Below are 21,986 nucleotides of genomic sequence, written 5' to 3'. Positions count from 1 at the left end.
TTAAGTTCTCCAATGAAGTGGTCACAAATTTCAAACCTTTTTTCATGTTTTTCACTTTTTTATTTCACACACAGAGTTGCTCTCAAACGTAGTGTTCTTTACCGATGTCGTGTTGCACATCAGAAGCATGGTTAGACCTAAAAAGTGCAAAGCGTTAGCATTTTGAAAAGTATGCAGAAATGACTGCCTTCACATATCCACATCTTCATCACAACATAAGCCTTTATTATACCGTGAAGCGCTTAGGTTTTCCAATACAAAGTTCCAATTGATTTGAAGTCAAAATCAGTGTTTTGTCGCAAGAGTAAACTCCCCTCTGCTCTTAAGGCAGGCGTGTATGCATGTCTGCAGTTGTGTGTGTAAGTAAGTCTACCAGGACAATAAATGTTAAACGAAATCGGTGAAATCGTCGACCGTCGACACCAGTCTCTTCCTCTGCCCAGAGGCTTCTTGACTATGTGCTTGAGTCTGCTGGAACGACTTGTTCTGCGTGTGTCCTTGGGTCAGAGAGATGCCGGGAGTCGAGCGGGACTGGATATCTTCCTGGGCCTGAGCCAGAGCAAAGAGACAGGCAAGATGGATTGATATTTAAAATAAGTAAAGAGCAGAGTCAGCGATGAAGAACAACCTCTTCTTTGTTTGTGTGCTTTCTTACCCTTGTCCTAATCCTCTTAATGTGGCGTAACCTCGCCAGCCACTTGGAGGCATAAGCATCAGAGGGGTTGGCTCTGTACTGATGCACCAAAGAGGCCATCTGCGGGTAGACAAAGAAGAGTGAGAGTGTGTGTGTGTGTGTGTGTGTGAGAGAGGAAGAGATAAGGGGAAGACTTACATTTGCATGCAAAGCCATCTGTCTGACTAAGAGTGGAAGGTTGCGGTCTGAAACGATTTTTGCCACCGTTGTGTCAACTAATCCTTCCAGGTCTGAAAGAGAGAGAGAGCAAAAGAAGGAATACAAGAAAAACTAAATGTAGAGTTGCAAAGAGAAAGACCGAAGCGATCGGCTCACCTTTGCGGCCCTGGAGAGTGACCAGGTTGCATTCAAAATCCAGTGGTTTTATGATGACTTCTACAAAGTTAAACTGGCCCTGATGGGAGGGAGGGGAAAAAGGATTTGCGTCAAAGTCCCGCAGATTTCAGACGTGTATGCATGTGTGTGTGTGTGTGTGTGTGTGCGCGCATGTACCTTAATGGTGCCTAGTTTGTACTCCTCTCCAGAGTCATTGTACACCACCATGACAAAATCATTGCCGATGTGACGCTTTTTGTTGCAGCAGCCCTTGTCGCTCTCCTTGTTTGGCATCAGCGTGGCTATGTGGAAGATAGCTGCAGAGACAGGATTTCATTGATAACAAATAATGACTAAATGATCATGAATATATCTCTTCCCTGTCTCACACACACACACACACGCTCACCCTGCATGATGTCATCATGCCAGCAGTAGGTGAACTCTCCATCGTCTCCGTACTGGTCGAGCCCTCCGAGGAAGATCTGGTCGGGATCACAGTCTTTCAGATGGATTAATTTGCCCAGGCCCGTCAGGAAGGCAGCGTAGCGGTTCGAACCGTACTCATTTGACAGGATGGCGACCTCATTGCTGACCTGAAGAGAGTGCATAGGATGAAGTCAGATACTATGGGATTAATCTCATACTCAAATAAGACACTACGTCCATGTTCTTGTGCTCTCACCTGACCAGCTCCGACAAACACCACTCCAATCTTATGCGTGTCATAAGGAGGCATCTGGTCCAGGACCTTCACAGCGCGGTCAATCACCTGACAAAGAGGATAAATACTGTAAAGGACACTGGAAGTGGCACTGGAACAGATTCCAGGTCAGCCGTAGCAGTCGACTCACCTGAGTTTTGGGCAGCAGCAGAGGCTTGTTTGCTTCGTTTCCAAAGAAAGGAGAGTGGTACAGCTGGAGGAACACGAAGCTACAGGACACAAAAAATACATTTTGTGACATTTTAAAGCAAACAATTTTATGACTTTTTCATTTTAACACTATACTATGACTTTTAAAGATAAAACGATGAAGTGTTTACATTTTGGACAGATTGATAATGATGTGACTTGACTGGTTGGCAGAGACAACAAGAGAGTTTGTGCAGGTCTTGGATTACCTGGGACTCAGTCCAGAGATCTTCTCGGTGTTGCTGGGTCCAGGTCGACTGTGGTACAAGTCCCTCTCCGTCCTCCTCTCCCTCCTGGAGGAGGGAGCCGATACCGAGATGGTATGACCCCGGGGTCGATGGCCTCCGCTCGGGGAGATCGGTCCGGGTTGTGCCGCTGTTGGAAACTCCAACCTCATCCTTGCTCCTCCACTTTGAGATGACACTACACCTGGGCCTTCACTCTGACCTCCCAGTCCATCCCCTCCTGTGTTTCCCTCCACCTTCTCATTCTCAGTCTGGGGCTGCTGGGGCTGCTGGGGCTGTTGGGGCTGTTGGGGCTGTTGGGGCTGTTGGGGCTGCCTGTCTGAAGGTGCTTTGGGCCACGATGCGTCTCCTGGCACAGAGTCGGACTCAATAGCAGCCTTGGAGAATGCTTCGGGTAATGTCTGGAGCTCCGGCGAGGAGCTAGACTTGTTAAGTCCATGACCCTGGGACTGAGTGTGGGTCTGGAAGGGAAGTTCGGGCCCCTGGCTGCCTGGGGTGGAGGGTCCCAGAATGGGCTGATCGATCGGAATCGCTCCCTCGCTCACTTCCTCCAGCGTTGACTTGTCATCATCTTGACTGGAGGTTGAGGACGACTGGAGGAGAAAGATTAGAGGAGTTGATTTTAAAACTGAAAAGGGAAGACTTTTAAGGACCATACCTGTGAGTTTAGGCTGATTAGCTAAAAACGTGCAAAACCACAGAATAAAAATGTTGGCTGTGCTGGCATTCCCTTTATTAAACCCACTTTTAAAGAGTGCAGGTGACAATGAATCTCTTATCAGCTGATAATGGTGGTGGTGAAACCCAAATTTCATATCTTGGAGAGACAGTACAGCCAAAAAAAGCCATGTGAATAATGTGTATTAGTCTGTAGTGTTAACCATGCAGTAGCACACATGGCCGTAGATTCAAGTCAGGGTGCACCTACTACCTACCCTGCTTAGCGTTCCAGGCTGGGGGGTCTTTGTGAACTTGTCCGCAGACATGAAGATGGGATCAGACATCATTGGCTCAAACTCCTCACTCTCTAGCCAGTCAGGTGGGGTGTGTGCTGTGGTGGCTCCTGACCCCTCCTCCAGCACCACCACAGAGTCTACAGCAGGACACAGCAGCAACCATGTGAGTTATAGGTGGATACACCCCCCCTACCACACGTACACAACAACGTTATAAAAGGCATGCGCAGGTGTAAGACTCCCACAACAAACAATGATTTCAACACAGTCATTTTGACACATCACACACATTCCCTCTAAAAGTCTAAATCGTAGTCAAGTACAAAATGAGTGAAATTAATCATGGAAACATGACACAGAATCAGATGAATCCACATTGATTAAACAAACTCAAAAGGCAGCCAGAAAAACGCACACGAATGCAAATGAACAGACATTAAGATCATGACCGACAGCAAGTCCAGAGAAAAATCAGAGATAAAGACGGATCTATGCAGCAGGCAGGATCTATCAGTTACTTCATTTCTCCATCAAGACACATGCATCTGGTTGGTTATCTCGGCCCAAAAGCTCCGCAGCTACTGCAACAGCAGCCCAGACTAAGTCCTGCATCTCCCAACTAACACTTTCCCTCCACGCAGAGAGGAAGGAGACCACACAACTGGGTGTATTTGACACTTGGCCGTCAAAACTGCAGCTCTGAAAATGTCTTTCGTCTCCCTACTGGTCTACCAGTAAGGCAAGGAAAAGGGTATTAGTTGGATGAGTTCTGGGCTTTCCTGTTGACAACACCAAAGGGTCAAAGGTTAAACAGTCAACCCGGGACTATATTTCATTGACGGAAAGTTAGAGAAAATGATTAGGAGTGAAAAACAAATCATGGAGAGAGAGTGAAGAAATGAATCATGATAAGTGACATTGGAGGCACGTTTTCAGCACCTCTTGTCGAGGCGCCTCTCTCCCCGTGTTAATAGAAGACTAATAAAAAGCAGAACTGCTAAATTCCTTCACTTGCACAATTCTGAGTATAACGTAGCAGGTATTTTTGCACAACAGTCTCATCTGTGGCAGGTGTGTAGGAGCGGACGTGGACAAAGAAACTCCTACACATCATTATCTCACTTACAAGTACAGGAATAGATCGGCATTGTGGGGAAGACAAATTCACTTTCTAGCTATGATGGATAGATAAGTCCTGTGCCACCGCAACATGCCGTTTTAACACTGTATTGTGCAAGTAAGAAGAAATAAACTACACCAGGAGTTTTCTGGAGGGGGGCACACACGTGGTGGACGGTACCTGCCCAGGAAATGCTCCTGTGCAACCTGCCGGGGACTGGAAGGCCTGGGGGGTCAGAGCCCAAACCCAGAGACCAGAGAGAGCTGCCCACTGCAGTCGGGACACCAGAGGACAGGTCGGTGGCACATGACGCCACATAACACACCGGAGCCAATCACAAACCAGCATGTTGGTGAGGATGAAAAAACATGAAGACAAACTAATCAGAACAAGGGAAGAAATCTCAAAGGCAGTGAGAAAGAAAGAGTGAAGAACAAAGATGGATTGCTGAGGTCAATGAAGAGAAAGAGTGAAGATGAATAACTGGAGGCAGGTGAGCCCCAGAGGAGGAGAGAAAATGAACAAAACACTGGACATCACTGAAAAGCAGGCTTCTGCAAAAACAAAAGACATTTGTCTGATAAACAGAAAGCAGTGAACTCTGACGATCAAAGACCTGAGCACATCCAAGCTGGCCTACAGATCATCTTCAGGTTCAGTATTTATTGGGCTCTTAGCCGAGTCCATTAAATGGGACCAAAGACAGGTAGTGAGGCGGACAGGAGGGATGCGTTCATGCATAACATTACATTCATTATGGTTTTCTGTTCTGTAGCTAAATATTCTGGTGGTACTGTTGTGTTTATTTGACTGAAAACACAAGGCATTGTTGTGATCTCAACATTTTGGGGCAGTTAATCTGCACTGATCAATTACAACTACCAACACACATCAAAACACGACATCAACTTGGGATCGTTCTAGCTTTCTCTCCCCAGACGGTGACCCACCAGTGTTTGAGCGTTGGATCAGGTTTGCCTTCGCTCCAACGCTGCCCTGCGTTTGGGTTAGCGGCTCGGCGACCGAGACCGGGGCCGGTGCTGGAGCAGCGGTGCTGGCAGGAGCGCTGGCTGTCTGGGTAGGAGGCTCCTTCACTCCCTCCATGGCCATGAGGACGGTGGAGAGCTCCTGCAGAGGCATGTTGCCGAGCTCGGAGGAGAAAGGACTGGGTGGGTTCTCCAGACACATCAGCCAGCTTGTGTTACCTGTGTAATGTAAACTATCTTTTTAAGTTGCCACTTTTATTTTTGTCATCTTAATATGGTACTAAAGCTGCAAGCGGTCTTCAAGCTAGCTCAGACATGTCTGCTGAAAAGCACTGCATTCAATGAGAAATGTGTTCAACTGATTTTAAAATGCAGCAAGTACTAAGAAAATAGTTTGAACACTCAAATCTATAAGGATTAACTGAATAAAAAAACCCTGAAATGACAAAGAATAAAGCACACTACATGTTCTCTGGTATGAATTAATAACCTTGCGCATGTTTCAAGTTACTGCAACTTCATTTTCACATTGTCCAGATCCATAAAGCACCTGGAATGCTTCAGAAGTAGTCCGTCATATTGGTACTTAAAGTCAATTTGTAGTTAACTGGTCGGGTCTTAAATAATTAAGACAATAATAACTCAAATTACAGACTCGTAGTTATATGCCTTCGGCAATCAGTAATGTTGCAGTTTCAATCCATGTCTGTCAAACATGTAATCACTTCATCACTTCATCCCATTAGACAACGGCAGTCGCCGGCGCGGGGGCATAATAAAAACCAGAATCTCGCACACAGCTAAACCTTCTTTGAATAACAACAATCCTCAGAGACTTGGTGATCATTCATTTGTTAAGTGCCGTCTGCCTACCGGACGGTCTCCGTATGAAGATCTCGGCCCAGCCCTGTGTGAGCATGGGGATGAACTCAGCCAGGCTGGGGTTGTTTTTGAGAGGAGAAGGAGGAGGAGCAGACGGGGCAGGAGAGGTGGAGGAGGGAGGACCCAGAGCATCCAGGGTGGAAGCAGAGGGGGGAGAGAGTGGCGCAGCTAACTCCCCCTCAGAGGGGGACACCAGAGGACTGAGACTCTGAGCGGGACCGGTACGAAGAGCGTGGCCACCTGCAACGAGAGAGAAAGGTCGTCAACATCATTATTCATCAGCTCTTCTCCTCACATTAAATGCAGTTTGAAACAGCAAGCTCATCTTATAAAATCTGATAAAAGATTCTTATTTATTTTTATCACAAAGGTCAGCTTTAGTCAAACATGTGTGCTGTTGACGCCAAGATACACAAAGCCCAAAAGATTAACGTCATTGAAGTACACAGTTTGAAGTTATGCATAGAAGATCACAGCCAAGACGTCCAATGTTGCAAGACAGCAGGGAGGCAACCTATTTTGCATGCTCTTTAAAAGATGTTTCAAAAAATGTATTTCAGAAAATAACATGCTGCAGTTTGTATAGTTTTAGGTATTTTATTATTGTCCCACAAACATTAGAAAGTTCTCTTCAACACCAAAACCATAGCTGATGTCTGAAATGATGAGGTGGGAGTATTGTGGGATGTTCCAAGTCCCGAGACCTCTCGTTACCTGTCAAGCAGCTGACGATTTATTACCTGACATGGAGCGGACCCGTATGCGCGTGGCTCTGTTGTGCTGTTGGCTTGACTGTGACTCCAGTTTGGCTGGAGCTTCTTTGGTGATTCGGGTGTGTAGTGATGGATCTGACCTGCAGGACCAGGTGAGAAATATGATGAAAAAAAAGCAGCTAAAAAGACAAACTCTACAGCCATGCTCGCAGCTCTGTAAAGGTGTGTGTATTTAGCTAGATGCTAACGTTCACACGATTACGACGACAACATGTTCATGTTTAGCAGATGTAAAGTTTGCCGTGTTCTTCATCTTTAGCATGTTAGTGTTTGCTAGTTACTTAGCACTTAACACAAAGTACACCTGAGACTGATGGGTATGTCATTAATTTTGCAGGCATTTGATCATAAACTAAAGTACTGAACAAGTTGAAATGTTGACTTGATGATGGCGCTGAATGAAAAATCAAGGAATGGCTAAAGTTATTAGAATTTATCCTCAAGATAACAACAATATCTGGACCACATTTCATGTCGGTCAGGACTAAAGAGGTGGACCGACAGACAGACAGACATGGCCGCCCTAGAGCCACAACTAGTGTGGCTACATATCAAAGAATTTCTTTTGTCACTTTCAGCGTGCGTGCGAGCGTGTGCTTCACCTCGTCATTTCCCCTCCTCCTCCCAGGCGTTCAGCTATGTCGAGGCCCAGCAGCGCTTGCGCTCTGACCCCTCCTCCGGTCGTTATGGTCACCAGCTTGTTGCCCACAAGCCAGGTCATACTGCGCCCCCCCGCCAAAAGGAACTCTGCGATGGGAGACCTAAGAGGAGAAAAGAGATAAAGTTCATGACCGCTACAGCGTTGCAAAGTGCCATCCATCAAACAGACATACTGATTAAAAAGAAACAGAAGTCCTTGCACACCTCTTGGGCAGGGCGGAGAAGTTGGAGAAGACATATCGTGCCATCATGTCCAGACAGGTCTCTGTGAGCTCCAGGTGGACAGTCTTTAGCCCCTCGTCTGCCTGAGTCACCGCGTTTTCGTCGGCGGAGCCCAGACTGCAGGTGGTGGTCGAGGTCTGCATCCTGCAGGAGGAAACGGCGAGAAAGTAAAAAAACAGCGAGAAGGACAGAGGTGGAGGAGGGAGGCACGCAGGCTTTAGATATAGTTCAACATGTAATCAGTGCACACAGTCACATGCAAGCTCGGGATATACAGACACAGAGAGAAAAGCAGAACGTCACAAAAAATCACCAAAGTTTCTGTTAGTATCGCATGCAGCACAATACATCCACGTGTGTATAGAAGCAAATGCACCAACAGATAAACGGAGACACACACACTGGGACGTGGTATAAGTGGCTTCATAAGCTGTGATACGACACCCGGCACTATGGTGCAACACGTTTTGATGATAAATAAACCACAGGATTGCAGAGAAACCAGCAGGTAGAAGCTGTGTGTGAGTGAATGTGTTTAACTGAAAACCAATGTCTTTGCTGAAGCCAAATTTACGATACTCTGGGATGACTGAGCCCAATTGTGATGTCTCTGTTCATCTCTGTGGAGAGTAGAGAAGGAAGGTAGACTGTTTTCATGCCTCACAGTCTCATGAAGTAAACCAAAGAGAAGGTAAACAAGGGAACTAATGAGACAGAAAACAACCATGTAAGAATATAGAAAGAGAACGATGCAAGAGGAACATCCGTCCTTGGTGGAGCCATCATGGAGAACAGTTAAGCGTTTGTTGTGTGAGCCCTGGAACTATCTCAAGTCAACATAAGATGCACATTGTAAGAAAGTAACTACATCTGAGAGATTTAAGGATTCAACAAGAAACCTCTCACTCAGACCAAGTCCCAGCATGTGAATGAACAACCACACCACACATTTTGTACTTACCATTCTTCTACACTTCAATGTCTAGAGGTACTCCAAACAACATGACCATGAAACTCTCACGACCTACCATACCACACAAAGAGTGTGTTCACTGCTTTCTGATATTGTTGACCACATATTAAGCTGAATATTATGGAATTTATAAGGCTTTGCTGTTTTTAAATGCACGTGCAGAACAAATGTATGTATGTGGGAGCGTCACAACACAAGCTCAGCTGAACAAGGATAAGAAAACTAAATGTGTTTAGGGTAATTTCTCCATATCACATGGAGTTAAGCTTATATACCTTAAAGTCTAAAAACATGGTCATGTTGTCTGAACTGAAACAAGTGTCCACCAGAAAACAGGCTTCAATCCAACTCATCACCTCAGAGACACAAACTGTTTGAGAGAATAGCAGATCTGCAGCCATTCAGCAGTTTAAGCAAGTTAAACAGATCCACACTGCAGTTGTTCGGCATGATAAAGTTTCATGTGCCACTCTGAATTAAAATGACAAAATACTTTAAAGGTTTAAAGGCTTTTGCTGCCGTCTGTTGGGCAGGAGGGGTATGACTTATTAAATATAGTGGCGCTGCAGCCACAACTGCAATGTTAGATCATACATCTGACAAGCATAGATATACAGATAGAGAATAAAGGTATGAAGATAAGTCAGGCAGAGAGTGTGTGTGTGTGTGTGTAGTGATATGAATGACTTGATTTAAAAGCTCAAATCTGCCCAGCTAGTCTTAAAATACCACACTAGGAGATTGCCAGGGTCTTAGCAGCACAGTGTATGTTTGTCAGTGGAGCGAAACAAAAAAAAATGTCAAGCAAGCAAATGAAGCTGTTGTGTTGCTGTTGTCCTCATCACTGGCCGAGGAAGCTAAAGTGCCCTCCCACCAGGAGAAGGGAGGCAGAGTTGTGGGTTGCAGTTGTTGTCTATCCCTCCTGCCATTCATTTGTTGTTGGGCCAATCAACAATGCACCCAGCAAAACAAAAAAAACTAATTCAAATTAAACTTGGATGAAAATAAAAGCAAAATTGGTGTTAAAGCAAAATCAAACATGTTTTCCGATGTCCTCTGCAAACCGTGCATGCAAAAGCAAACCATGAAAACAAAATCTAAAGCAGCATGTGTTTGATAGCAGCCCAACACAAACCAAAAAGGTAAGACACACAAACCTTCCCCCAGCATGCACCACCCGCTCCAGGTGTCCCTGGCATCAAACCACCCCAACGCCCGCCCAACGGACCCGCAAGACAACGACCCTACACCCCGTCCCATGGAGGAAGCGACAAGTGTTTGGGTTGTTGTTGTTGTTTTTTGATTGGTTACCCAGAAGGATCTTCTCTAACCTGCGGACCGCGTGTTCGGAGACACTGATGCTGCGGGAGCGGAATGCATCCATGGCTGACAGATCCCTCAGCTCTTTAACTGGAGAGCTGCTGCTATTGGCTACCGCTGCAGCCGCCTTCGCCACTTTTGCTGCCCGCAGACTGGGCGGTGATGAGTACCCATGGCAAACAGGCGAGGGGAACGGGCCCGGGTCGACGATATGGTAGCGGTGGGCAGTAAGGGGGTGGGTCATCGTGAGGGTGGTTTTGGAGTGTGGGGAGAGAGTACGGTGCATGGAGGTGTACCAGGAAACAGCAGGAATTGACACCAGAGCAAAGGGCACACGCCACGCAGGGGGGGGGGGGGGGGGGGGGCACAATGAGATCACAGGAGAAGGGAGGGGCCAGGAGCAGTGTAAGAGGGATCCAGGATGACACGACCACCCCCCCAAAACCACAACGCAACCAATCGCAGGATGCAGGGAAGGGGGTCAAATGAAGAATTGAAAGAAAACAAAACAAGGTGAACATTAACAGCAGTGAACACTATGAATCAGATTACAGGAGAGCGGAGTAAGAAGAAGAGGATTTAAAATAAAGAGGATAAACATCAACTAAAAAGGAAGAAACAGAGAAGCTACAGCAGAGCGTAAAACAGCTTCTGCTGCTCAGAAATGAAAATACACACAGAAAGTATTCAGGAGAGCAACAAAATAAACATTATTTCACACAGCAGGTACATAGTGAAGCCAAGGACCAGTACAGGAGAAGTAAAGTAGTAGGGATGGACTCAGCACAGGCCTGAATAAATGGAAGTTAAAACTGAAAATGAAATGCTGGATTAAACCTGAGGGCTGGAGCACAGCAAGTCTGGACTAAATACACCAACGGAGCCCATGAAGGACCCGTTATTGTACTTATCTGTACACTTGTAATTATTCATATGAAATCAGACATGCAGCCCTCCAACCCTACAGTGGGCTATGCGCAGCACAAGGCCAGAGCACTGGATGAATGATGACACGATATGGAACACTGAAAGTGGGTATTATATGGAAGATCAGTAGGAACTGATGTTAGCAGAGGCACCATGTATCACTATGAAAAGCTGTAATGGGGATAGTGCTTGATTGCAATGACAGCAAGGGTGTTAGGAGCTTTTTTTAAATAAACCATTGAGCGACCCAACCAAGATTGAGGGGATTTGGGGGGAAAAAAGACGTAATTGCACAACAGAGGAGAAGGGATTTATTAAAAGGCTGCAATCTCTGGGCAAAAAAGCCAAAAAATACGAATATAAATGGGAAAGCAGTGAAATAGATTCTTTAGGGAACGGCCCCGCAGAGTGTAGTGTGGTCTCAAATTACTTTATTTTGAGTCATGATAATATCCACTGTGGAAATATTAGTTCAACGAGGATAATTCCTTTTTTTAGAACACTTCTTTTGTAAGAATACACAGTAATGTGTTTTTATCATGGCTGAATCTCTCTTTCATCCTCTTTTCAGTTGGCGGCAAAACTGTGCATCACAGCAAACACCTGTTACAGAGCGGTGCAGACACCTGTTACAGAGCGGTGCAGACACCTGTTACAGAGCGGTGCAGACACCTGTTACAGAGCAGTGCAGACACCTGTTACAGAGCGGTGCATACACCTCTTACAGAGTGGTGCAGACACAGTCCAGTTAGTCTGCCGAGTCTCAGTTGGTTAAACTTCCGTTCGGTCCTCCTCTCTGCGATCGCCTGTACACCGTGTTGTAAGCGAGTTCCTTTGGATGCTTTTATCGCAGCTCATCGGGGCGATAATGACACGGACAACAAACATTCACACCATGTACAGATGAGGATGACGCCTTGCTGAGAAAAGCTTCCTTACACCTCTGTGTGAAAGAGTGTATTTTTCTTTGTGTGAATGTACAGTTTGTATTTAGTACGGTCATAAACAAGTCAGATGGTGAGAAGTGACAGCAGGAGAAAGAAAACCAGATAGATCTTTCCCAATGCTAATGCTCAGTGTGCACTTCTATATGCTACAGGTGGTGGTGGACACAGTAACACAAACATCTGGATAATATAATGCCGTGCTGTTGCCTCAGATTAGATTATACTATACAGGTGTTTGTGTCATTTTGTCCACCCCATGTCATTCAAATGAGCAGATGTGAGTTTTTGAAAAATCGTGGTAGGAAAAGAACCAATTCCAAAATGTAAAAAGCATAAACGACAAACAAAACATACTAATGATCACCGTGGCACCCTGTGAGGAGTCACTGCAACCATCACGCCACAGTACCGGTCATGCCGAGTCACCCGGTACCTCGGAGACCCCGACCCTCTTACACAACAACGGCCGTGTGTGTGTGGGAGCTGCTGGTTTGGATGTATGCATGTGTGTGTACATATACTTTACCTCTTGGGCCTTTCATTGAGACTGGTGCTTCGGGCACGAAAGGAACTCTGCTCATGACCGTCATCGAACGGCAGCAGAGCGTTGGAACGCAAACCCTGAACACACAGACAAACGGTGTAAATATGAAGATATTTAGGTGCAAAAATGAAATCTTCAAACTACTCCAAATAGTGTCCGAAACGGAAAGACGAGGCTCATTCAATGTACCAGATTCCCTGTTATGGGGAAACGTCACAGGTCTGCAGTTTGTTTTAGGAGGCTTTAAAAGGAACAGTTTGACATTTTGGGAAATGCACTCATTCCCTTTCTTGCCGATAGTTTGATGAGAAGATTGATTTCATGTCTCGTATTAAACATGAAGCTGTTGATTGATTTCCACGTATGATTTATGCTCTGGTACTTTCCCTCAGTACTGTGTTGTTTCTCATCTCTGCCTCTCTTATTTACATGTGTATACGAGTCTGATGTTACATTTCAAAATCAAAACATCATAAATAAGCCGGTACGGGTAAGTGGGAACAGACCTTTGTGATGTACTGAACAAAGTCCTTGCGGAAGGGGAGTCTGCAGCGTATGAACCACATGGCGATCACATGATGGGCCAGAGACACGATGTACTGGTTGAACCTGACGGAAATGGAAAAAGACAAAAACAGGTCAGAGTGTGTTTGTGCGTTAGAGAATACACACGTGTTGTGTGTGTGTGTGTGTGTGTGTGCGCACACTTACTTGGAAGGGTTCGTGTAGGGTAGAGAGATGGCGAACACGCTGACATACTGCTCAGCCACAAAGTTGGCGTACAGATGGGGCAGGCGTACCAGAGCTATGACACAGAATAGAAGAACAAACACTTCAACCAGACACCTTGAGCATTCAACAAGGAACACTTTTAAGAAAAGCACTGAAGAGGTTTTCAGAAAGGCTTTTGGTGCTCACTGGAGAGGAACTCGAGCATAGGAGATGCCATGGCAACAGTTGCAGAGATGTGGGTGAGCTTGACGATGAGAGCCGGGAGGAGCTTGATCATGATGTCGGGCATCTCCACGGTGCACATCGTAAGAGCCACCACACACTGCTTGGCACAGCGGTAAATGAGGCCGGTCTCGAGGCACTGAACCAGTTCTCTCTGTAGAGGGGAGAGGAAATGAACTAAAGTCATTCCAGCATGGAAATAACTGCTTCCATGTATGTGTGTGTGTGTGTGTGTGTGTGTGTGTGTGTGTGTGTGTGTGCGTGTGTGGAGGGGCTGGTAAACGTGTGTGGTATACCGACACCAGCCATAACGGGATGCTGTTGCCCAAAAGTGGATCTTCAGTGAACCCAACATACAAGCTTCAGAACATCCTAGAAACCGGTTAGTTATGCCGACTATTACTTTCTACGGACCATCGCTTGTACCTGTCTCAACTGCTCCAGGTAGTTATGGTAGGAGGTGATGGCTGTGAGGACAGGAACCACCGCCAACTGAACATCAGTGCGAGAAAACCCCTCTGGGGTCTTCTTCAGACGCTCCGAGATCAGCCGATCCGTCACCTATACGAGCACACAGAAAAAGAAATGAGCAACTTATAGAATAGTGACATTTGGTGATGTGTACGCAAGCAAATTCACACGCGTACAGACTCGCAAGTACAGATTTTTAGTGCACGTGTCTTTGATTGCTCTACCATGCAGCAGAGTGTAGAACAGAGCTGGTCCAAGCTGCAAGGGGACGTGAGCAGCAGCACTTTGTACTGCAGCGTCCAAGGCAGCTTGTCGAGAACCAGCTTCAGCACCTTCCAATCGTTCTCCTACAAGAGAAAAATGAACCATATCTGATGTATTTAAAGATAGCAGGGTAGTCACTGTTACAAGTGTGTGGAGTGCAAAGTAATTAGCCACAAAGGGGGATAAACCTTGGAGCAATAGTGACACAAGAAACAGCAGACACAATGTTGTACTCTGTAGCTTATCTGTAAGCTGGATACAATCATTTTGTGTGTACCATCTTGAGGCACTGCAGGAGCACGCTGAAGGCCGGTGCGTAGGGCAGGTAGGCCGAGCGTATGGATCCTGTTGAAGCAGGAGGAGCAGTGGGGGGAGCAGGGCTGCCAGCGGGAGGAGACGTTGAACCGGCAGGCTTCTTTTCACCCGCACGCTTCTCTGGCTCCCTGAAACAACAACGGACACAATTAACTTAGAACAATAGATCAAATCTAGTTGACTGGATTATAACGAGCCAAACAGATGCAGGTCACAGCTGTGAGTGCGTCCCCACCCTGTGTCACAGTAGCAGTAAGGGCTGAACCTCACGGCTCGGTCTTTGTTGGGGACTCCGAGACGGTGAAGAGAGTCCGCTCGCATCATCAGGAAGAAGTCAAACACCTGAAGGAAGGAATCAAAGTTAAAAGACAAAGAAGTTGCATGTACGAATGAACGGAGTAAGACATACACAAATATCCCTCCTTACCTGTAGTCTAATACTGGAAGCGATAGCTGAACTGTACTTGTTCTTGTAGTGAAGCTGCAGGTGGCTGATAAGCAACTCATACACGCGACTGGCGTGAGCGGCTGGTAGGCTGTAAAGCTTGCTCTGCCAGGAGAGACAGAGATGAAGGTCATTCACCAGATTCATTACATTTCTCTTTTAGATTCACCTAACAGGGAAATGTTCTTTCAACCGCAACGCAGGAACAAAAAAAGGTTTTCAGTGCAAGGTTTTTCTGCCTCCGGACAATTAAAAAAAGTTTGTTAGTATCAAAACAGATATCAAGTTTGTAAGACATAAGAACAATACTGCGTATTCAAATTTAAACTCTTTCTCTGAAATAACCTCTTAACATCAATCTTTATGTCACTTTTGTGAATCCAGCCCTCATGCGTGTACCTGCAGGATTTCCAGCAGGCCCAGTATAGCAGTCCTGATGTCCTCCATAGGAGACTCTGCTGTGGGGTCTCTCTCGGAAACCTCTAGGGGCCCTGAACACAGCAGAGAGCGACTGGCCACCTACACAGACAAAAAAAACAAACACTGAAATGACCTTATGGAGGCTGGAATTGACAGAATTAAATGACCTCATCAGGGTTAAAGTGAACATGTGTGTGTGTGTGTGTGTGTGTGTGTGTGTGTGTGTGTGTACCCGCTCAATGATGTCCAGCAGGCTGGTGAAGTGATGTGTGTTGCAGCCCTCAGCGAGGTCCACCAGGAGCTGGGTGGCCTGCTTTCGGACAGCAAGGTCCCGGTCGTCAGCGATCACACCGAGCTGGGGGATCACCACCATTTCAATCAACTCATCCTGGAACAAGTCAAAGAAGAAAATAAAGAGTTTTTACCACACATCTGTCAACAACAGTTAAACAGATATGTTACAGACATACAATAACAATTACAGTGACAGCAGACTTGACAGTTCGTAAGGATGCAAATATGCATGTGTGCGAGTGCACAGACCTCGTAAAGCTGTCGGTTGGTACTGAGAACGAAGGACAGGATATGAAGCACTTTGATCCTTATCACGCTGCGAGTCTCGTTCCTTTCAGAGAGACATGGAAGAGAACAGGAAGGATTACAGCACAGCAGAGATGGGGTGATACAGGGGTCCAGGTGTAACAGAGAGAGACGTTAGACATCATCACCATCATCTTTATGTGCATCCTACCTGAAGAATTTCTCCATGAGGCGGTGAAGGCTCTGAATCCAGCCGTCCTTGGCTGGCTGGATGGACTGGGCCCTGTATGAGATGAGTGTCAGCACTGACGCATCCTGTCACACAAGATTAAGATTAGAAAAGTAGCAGCAGTATGTTAGAGGACCAAATGACGACACAGGGTGACACCAAAGGGACGGAAACTCAAAAAACACTAACGGGTCTCTTGTCAGCACATTTCTCCACCAGACTGAAGAACTTCTCTGTTGAGCCGTGGTAACCGTTCTGCTCGTACAGCTCCTCTACCGTGGTCAGCAGCTCATACACGATGGCCTTCAACTCCGCACTGCCTATTGTCTGTGACGACAGATGAGACGGGCCACTTGGTCAGAAAAACAACGGGTATTTTAATGTGTGTGTGTGTGTGTGTGTGTGTGCGTGTGCGTGTGTGTGTGTGTACCTGGATCTGCTGCAGCAGTCGCTCTATGATTCCCAGCAGGATGTCCCAGGTGACCACCTGCAGCTCTTTGCCGTACTTCTTGATCAGTCTGGTGATAGAGAGGACGATTTCATAGGACACCACCTCATTGGCATACGACATGGCCTGAGTGGCAGAAGTCAGACAGCAACAGTCATCACAACTGATTTATTACATTTATAGTTTCAAGTACAGTCTTGTTTCTTTCATTTAGTCATTTTTCATGCATCTTTACTTTATTATTGTTCAACTAGGGGCGAGGCAACAACTGTTAAGTCACACGGAATACTGCTCAACAGAAAATATCTACAGTACGACACTAATAACACAAAGGAAGCGCTAGTGACAGAGCAATCTTTGGACAGAAAAAGATACAACTCTGTTCTTAAAATGTACATTATTCATTGACAATATCAAAAGCTGAAACAATTAATCAACTAATCGATACGTCGGACCACAGAACATGCATCTGCAGCAACTTTGATTATTGATTTATTGTTTAAAGGACCAATGTGTACTATTTAGTGGCATCTAGCGGTGAGGTTTCAGTTGCAACGGACTGAATACTTCACCCCTCCCTTTCCAAGCTACAACTACGAGCACACGCCTACTGGTAATGAATGCATGGACTGTGTGCGTTTTACCTTGTAGAAAGATGGTAGAACAAGAGTAGGGGTGTTTTTGAGGGCGGGGAGTCTGTGTGCGCCCCACAGTGCCATCCCAACAAAGAATACAGCTCCTCTCAACAGTGGTGCGTCCTCATTGTACACTCTGGTGGAACGTTGCAGGTAGTTAGACAGACACACATAACAGGAGAACCATACCCCCCATCGCAATGATATATGATGCACCGCGAGCTCTTAAACGGTTTAATACCTCTCCTCCATTATGCGGCACATGGTGTAAATGGCACTGTGGCCGAGGTGAGTCCCCAACACCTTCCTCATCAACTGCAGGAGCCCAGAGCAGCACAACAAACAACAGAGCAGAGACGGTCAGAGGAGGCGGTTATGAATAATGTTCTTTTGTTTGTGTGCGTGTAAATATGTGTGTTCTCTCACCTTCCAGCAGGATTCACAAAACTCCTTGACGTTGACAGTACGACAGAGTGTGATGATGAAGACAGTGAGAGAGTCTGAGGGCAGGCAGTTGTAACACACCACTGCATCCAGTACTTGTAGCGCCACCTGGACACATCATACACAACCACACAGACACAGATAAGTAGCACATACGGCAGCAGATCAGAGCATACGCAAAGGCCTGCAGTCCAACCATCTTGGCATGAATGTAATCAGCACTATATAAGAGTTGTGCTGTCACCTCAAGACATCTGCAGGCTTTCACTGTTCTCTAATCGTGGAAATGTTGCACTCAGCATGTTTCAAAACCTGTAGATAACTGAGGAGTTTAGCACGTTACTGCAAATCAACAACCCAGACCCACAAACATGCACTCTGCTAACATTTGAGAGTCAGAGAAACACCCGATGAAACAACAACTCTTCCCTCTGTGCCTCACTTTGCTATGACGACATGGTGCTTATAAATACACATTAAGCAAACATGGTATTCATGGTTATAAGTAGGACCACACAACTTAAGTAGAATGAACCGTTTGATTTCAGGTTATTTGACTATTAAACATTTTCTACATTTACTGTAAATAATGGCTTTGGACCAGTGTTTTTGTACATTTAAAGTTTGGAAAGTTCTTACATTAGTTGTTGGACCTGTGAGCCTCTGAATGACTTAATTGGCTCAGTAATGCGTCTTATTACCAGAGAAAAACAACAGTAACTTTACAGCAGAAAAAGTCTAAAAAGAAATCTAAAAACTAAAATGAAAAGAGAAAAAACAAATGCTCACCTCGATATCTGTTGAAGAAGTTGTTCTATTGCACAGGAGACAGATTTTCCTTCAGAGAGCGGAACAGAAGAAGCACAAACATGCACGTTAATAACATTTTCTGGGAAAGAGAAACAGAAGTGTGTCTGTCGGTCTGTCTGCGTCTGACTCACTGGACCATGACGGAGACATTTTGGTCCAGGTAGCAGCTGTTGAACTTCACCAGATTTACGAGAACGTGGAGAAAGTCAGAGGTGAGACCTATGTCCATCCACAGGAGGACAAAGCGTGCTGGAGGAGAGGAAATAACAGAGCAAAGAATAATAGGTGTGTAAAGAAACGGTCATTTTACAATGACAAACATTGCTACAACAGTGGTTCATATTAGCTTGAACAAATACAACTAACTAGTACCCAACCTAAGACCACACATCTTTTTCACAGATTTCATAAGTCAGTTTATTTGTTGTTGTTTTGTACCTATGTCCTCTTCCAGGTAAGTGATGTCTTTCCCATTCTCAGTTAAGGCCTTGAAGACTTCCAGCCTATCAGAGAGGTCCTCATTGCACGGCTGGTAGTCTCTGATCACATTGAAAAAGTAGGCTCTCAGAGGCCCGAGCCGCTCACCCTTCAATGAAACAATGAGCATGACTACATGAACTATATTCACATTTGCTTGTGTGCATATTGTGTCTGTATACCTGTCCGTGTATAATGGCCCTCAGCAACTGCAGGACAGCATGTCTGGCCTCAGGTGGCTGCTCTGGAGTCAGCATGTCCTCCACAGCTTTCCATACGGCCTCCACTGCATGCTAAAACAACACACAAGTACACACACACACACAGATTTAGACAAACACAGACGGTAACACATACCGCTGTAAGAAAAAAAAAAAAAATGTCACAACCGTAGCAGACTCACTTCCTCAAATTTTTTGGTTTTGGCAAGATCACAGACGTGGTTCATCATGCGAACACGGTTGCTCAGACCGCAGTCCGGCTGGAGCTCCTGAAAAACATCAAAGAAGAGACGAAGAGGAAAGGCCATGACACGAAGCAAAGCATGATGGGAAAAATAAAAAGCATGGTGAGTTTGAGTGTGCAAGAACATGCACAGACGCTCATCTCTTCTGCACACCTTGATGATGTCCGTCGTAATGATGAACTCTGAGGGTCTGGTTTCACTCTGTTTGCTCAGGGGCCGCGGGGGTCCCAGCCCAAAGATCCCCTTCACCTTGTCCTTCAGACTCTCCTTGCTTGGTTGTTTATTCATGGCCCAACCTGGAGGCTCGATGGTCTACACAGGCTGGGACTGACGGCTGCCTGGAGAAAGAGCGAAACGCTTTCAGGAAATGTTGCATCACAGTTAGCTTGGATGACTGCAAAGCAAAAGCCAATACCTTAAAGGTTAGATAAAGCACGTAGAGTCACCTCAAACTACAAACACGTTGAATTATTGCAGCAAAATCACTTCAGCACACGTAACTGTTTGACAGTTGCAACGGAGAGCAGCAGGTGCGCGTCAACTTTTTATTCCCTCATTTTTGGGACATTCACATCCTCGTCTCTTTGTTGTTTTAATCAAATTCATTGACATTTGGACAGCGCGGAGCTGCGATATAGATGAATTTAAGGCGATCTTTAAAGTTTGCTGATTTCTGTGTTATAAAGACGCTGCTTATGTATTACCATGTTATAGTCGTTTTGTATTACTGTATTTTATTGTATGTTTACCGCTGTTTGTATTTAGTATTTCTGTTTTATTTTAGCTATGGACCTTCTCTTTGGGTCCTTAATCAAAGTATTATTATTATCCATGATGAAATAAATCCATCACAATGTAGTGACATTTAGTCTCTGCATTTAACCCATCCTAGCATTAGGAGCATTGAGCAGCTACTAAACAGAGCCCGGAGAGCAGTTTGGGGGTATGGTGCCTTGCTCAAGGGCACATCGGCAGTGCCCAGGAGGCGAACTGGCACTTACTGTAACTCCAAGTCTGTGTGGTGGATATTGTCTTGCCGCTGGCACAGGATCAAACAAAAAGGTGGTGGCAGCATTTCACTGCTTTTAAATCTTCAACAACACACTTTTATCACATTATGCATGGCTGCATCTAGACACCACTGGAGGGAAACTCAGTTTTAAGTGTCCCACTTAGTGTTATTCAGCAGGGACGTTTGCAGTCCCGGTCTGTAATTGTGTAAACTCGGGGGGCAGGTTTGGGGAATCTGCTGTCATGTGGACTTGACAGAGGGGAGGGGAGCAGACAAACAACGACTGCTCTGTTTCACAACAACATCCGCGTCGGTGCAAGGTGGCCTCCGACCAGAGCAAACTACATCTGTGGACACGTGACAACAGAAACTTTCTACGTTATAATTAGGAGAAATATGCCCCATGGCGCTGTTGAACTGTTAGCTACGCTTTACAGTCCCTGTCATGAGCTAGCATTCCTCTGTGGCATTCAGGGTCTGGTAGCTTTAAAAAAAAAAAAACATGTCCTCTCACCTTGTTGGAGACGAGTCGCTTCCGGTTTCATTGAGTAGCAGCTTTGTCCTTAAGCAGCCAACAGAGCGGTCTGCGTCTGTCCATTGGCACAACTCTGTGTTTGCTGCTGAAAGCTTGTTCTCGTCCAGGCTCAGTCCTCCATTCCTACACCGGATGACACGCTAGTGATGTGACAGGGGCACTTCCTTTAAAAACACGTTTATTACTCTTACTGATGGGAAATGTAGTTCCAAGCAAGCTAAACCCCCGACTATGCTAAAGCCCCTTTAGTCTCCGTTTATTGATCATGACGAAATATCTACACAAAAGCAAGACACTGTTCTGTTCCCAATGTCCTTGTAAAACGGCTTACTAGTCAAATAAGTATGCTACTCAAGCCTAAAACGTTACACAACGGCTACGTTGACTGGCAGCTAACTACGTATGCTAACGATACTGAAGTTGGTTCCTCATTGGAGTCCCGAGCTGCACTGTCGCCAGGCTGCCTGCGAGTGGAGCTTTGAGGTAAAGTTCAGTTCTTGTAACTGTATTGCTTTGAAGCACTAAGTTTTGTTGTGTTACTGGGTTTCATGGTTGCATGTTGGATGGTTAGAAACAACTCAATAGTACCCAAACCTATTTATGTAGCTTTCAACCGCCTCATTGGTGTAAACACAACATATAAATACTCCAGATAAATGTTTCTGTTTGGGGAATATGTGGTTTTTGTGATCATGAAGAGACACTGTCCACTGTCCTAGATATTAAATTACATGATTCTGAGCCTTGGTTATTTTAATTGTCATATTTTGCAGAGAAGTTTAGAAGGTCAATGTTATTTATTTCTGTTTCTTAGAATTTAGTAAAAGCTTGGAATAGAATAAAAAATACCAATTCACACTGCATGCCTGTTGCAGATCTGGTTTATTTCAGTTTATTAATATCCTCTTTATATCCCACAGGTATATCTCATAGTAGCATGCAACACGGTGAGCTCTATTATCTTACTGCTAATATCTTACTGCTAATATCTTAGCACATTTTTATATTTAAACTGTACAATTCCGTTGTTGTCGTTGTCAAGAC

The 21,986-nt window shown here is 45.4% G+C and overlaps 1 protein-coding gene across 2 annotated transcripts; it reads right to left on the bottom strand.

Annotated features, from left to right (window-relative positions):
- Positions 1 to 37: 37 nt before the first annotated feature.
- Positions 38 to 21,089, bottom strand: tsc2 (TSC complex subunit 2). Of its 2 annotated transcripts, XM_076090497.1 has the most exons (41): positions 20,922 to 21,089; positions 19,549 to 19,733; positions 19,333 to 19,419; positions 19,112 to 19,222; positions 18,891 to 19,038; positions 18,584 to 18,701; positions 18,432 to 18,480; positions 17,625 to 17,750; positions 17,440 to 17,513; positions 17,208 to 17,334; positions 16,546 to 16,689; positions 16,305 to 16,442; positions 16,098 to 16,201; positions 15,890 to 15,971; positions 15,579 to 15,734; positions 15,326 to 15,445; positions 14,909 to 15,031; positions 14,717 to 14,823; positions 14,444 to 14,609; positions 14,127 to 14,249; positions 13,858 to 13,992; positions 13,396 to 13,585; positions 13,189 to 13,282; positions 12,984 to 13,086; positions 12,460 to 12,554; positions 10,071 to 10,211; positions 7,749 to 7,910; positions 7,487 to 7,645; positions 6,852 to 6,964; positions 6,103 to 6,351; positions 5,194 to 5,448; positions 3,103 to 3,260; positions 2,132 to 2,760; positions 1,864 to 1,942; positions 1,695 to 1,781; positions 1,419 to 1,605; positions 1,187 to 1,326; positions 1,010 to 1,088; positions 833 to 924; positions 656 to 754; positions 38 to 549 (listed from the first exon to the last, which is right to left on the bottom strand). In XM_076090497.1, exons 2-41 carry the CDS (start codon positions 19,681 to 19,683, stop codon positions 388 to 390), a joined length of 5,646 nt encoding a protein of 1,881 aa, XP_075946612.1. In that variant the 5' UTR covers positions 19,684 to 19,733; positions 20,922 to 21,089; the 3' UTR covers positions 38 to 387. The 2 variants fall into 2 exon arrangements, with proteins under 2 accessions (XP_075946612.1, XP_075946613.1); XM_076090498.1 differs by lacking the exon at positions 10,071 to 10,211.
- Positions 21,090 to 21,986: the final 897 nt, after the last annotated feature.

The sequence above is a fragment of the Anarhichas minor genome, unplaced genomic scaffold (genome assembly GCF_050575085.1).
Source record: "Anarhichas minor isolate MPS153535 unplaced genomic scaffold, ASM5057508v1 ptg000012l, whole genome shotgun sequence".
NCBI lineage: Eukaryota > Metazoa > Chordata > Actinopteri > Perciformes > Anarhichadidae > Anarhichas > Anarhichas minor.
The sequence above is the reverse complement of the archived record's forward strand: the minus strand, read 5'-3'. Positions and strand labels throughout refer to the sequence as shown.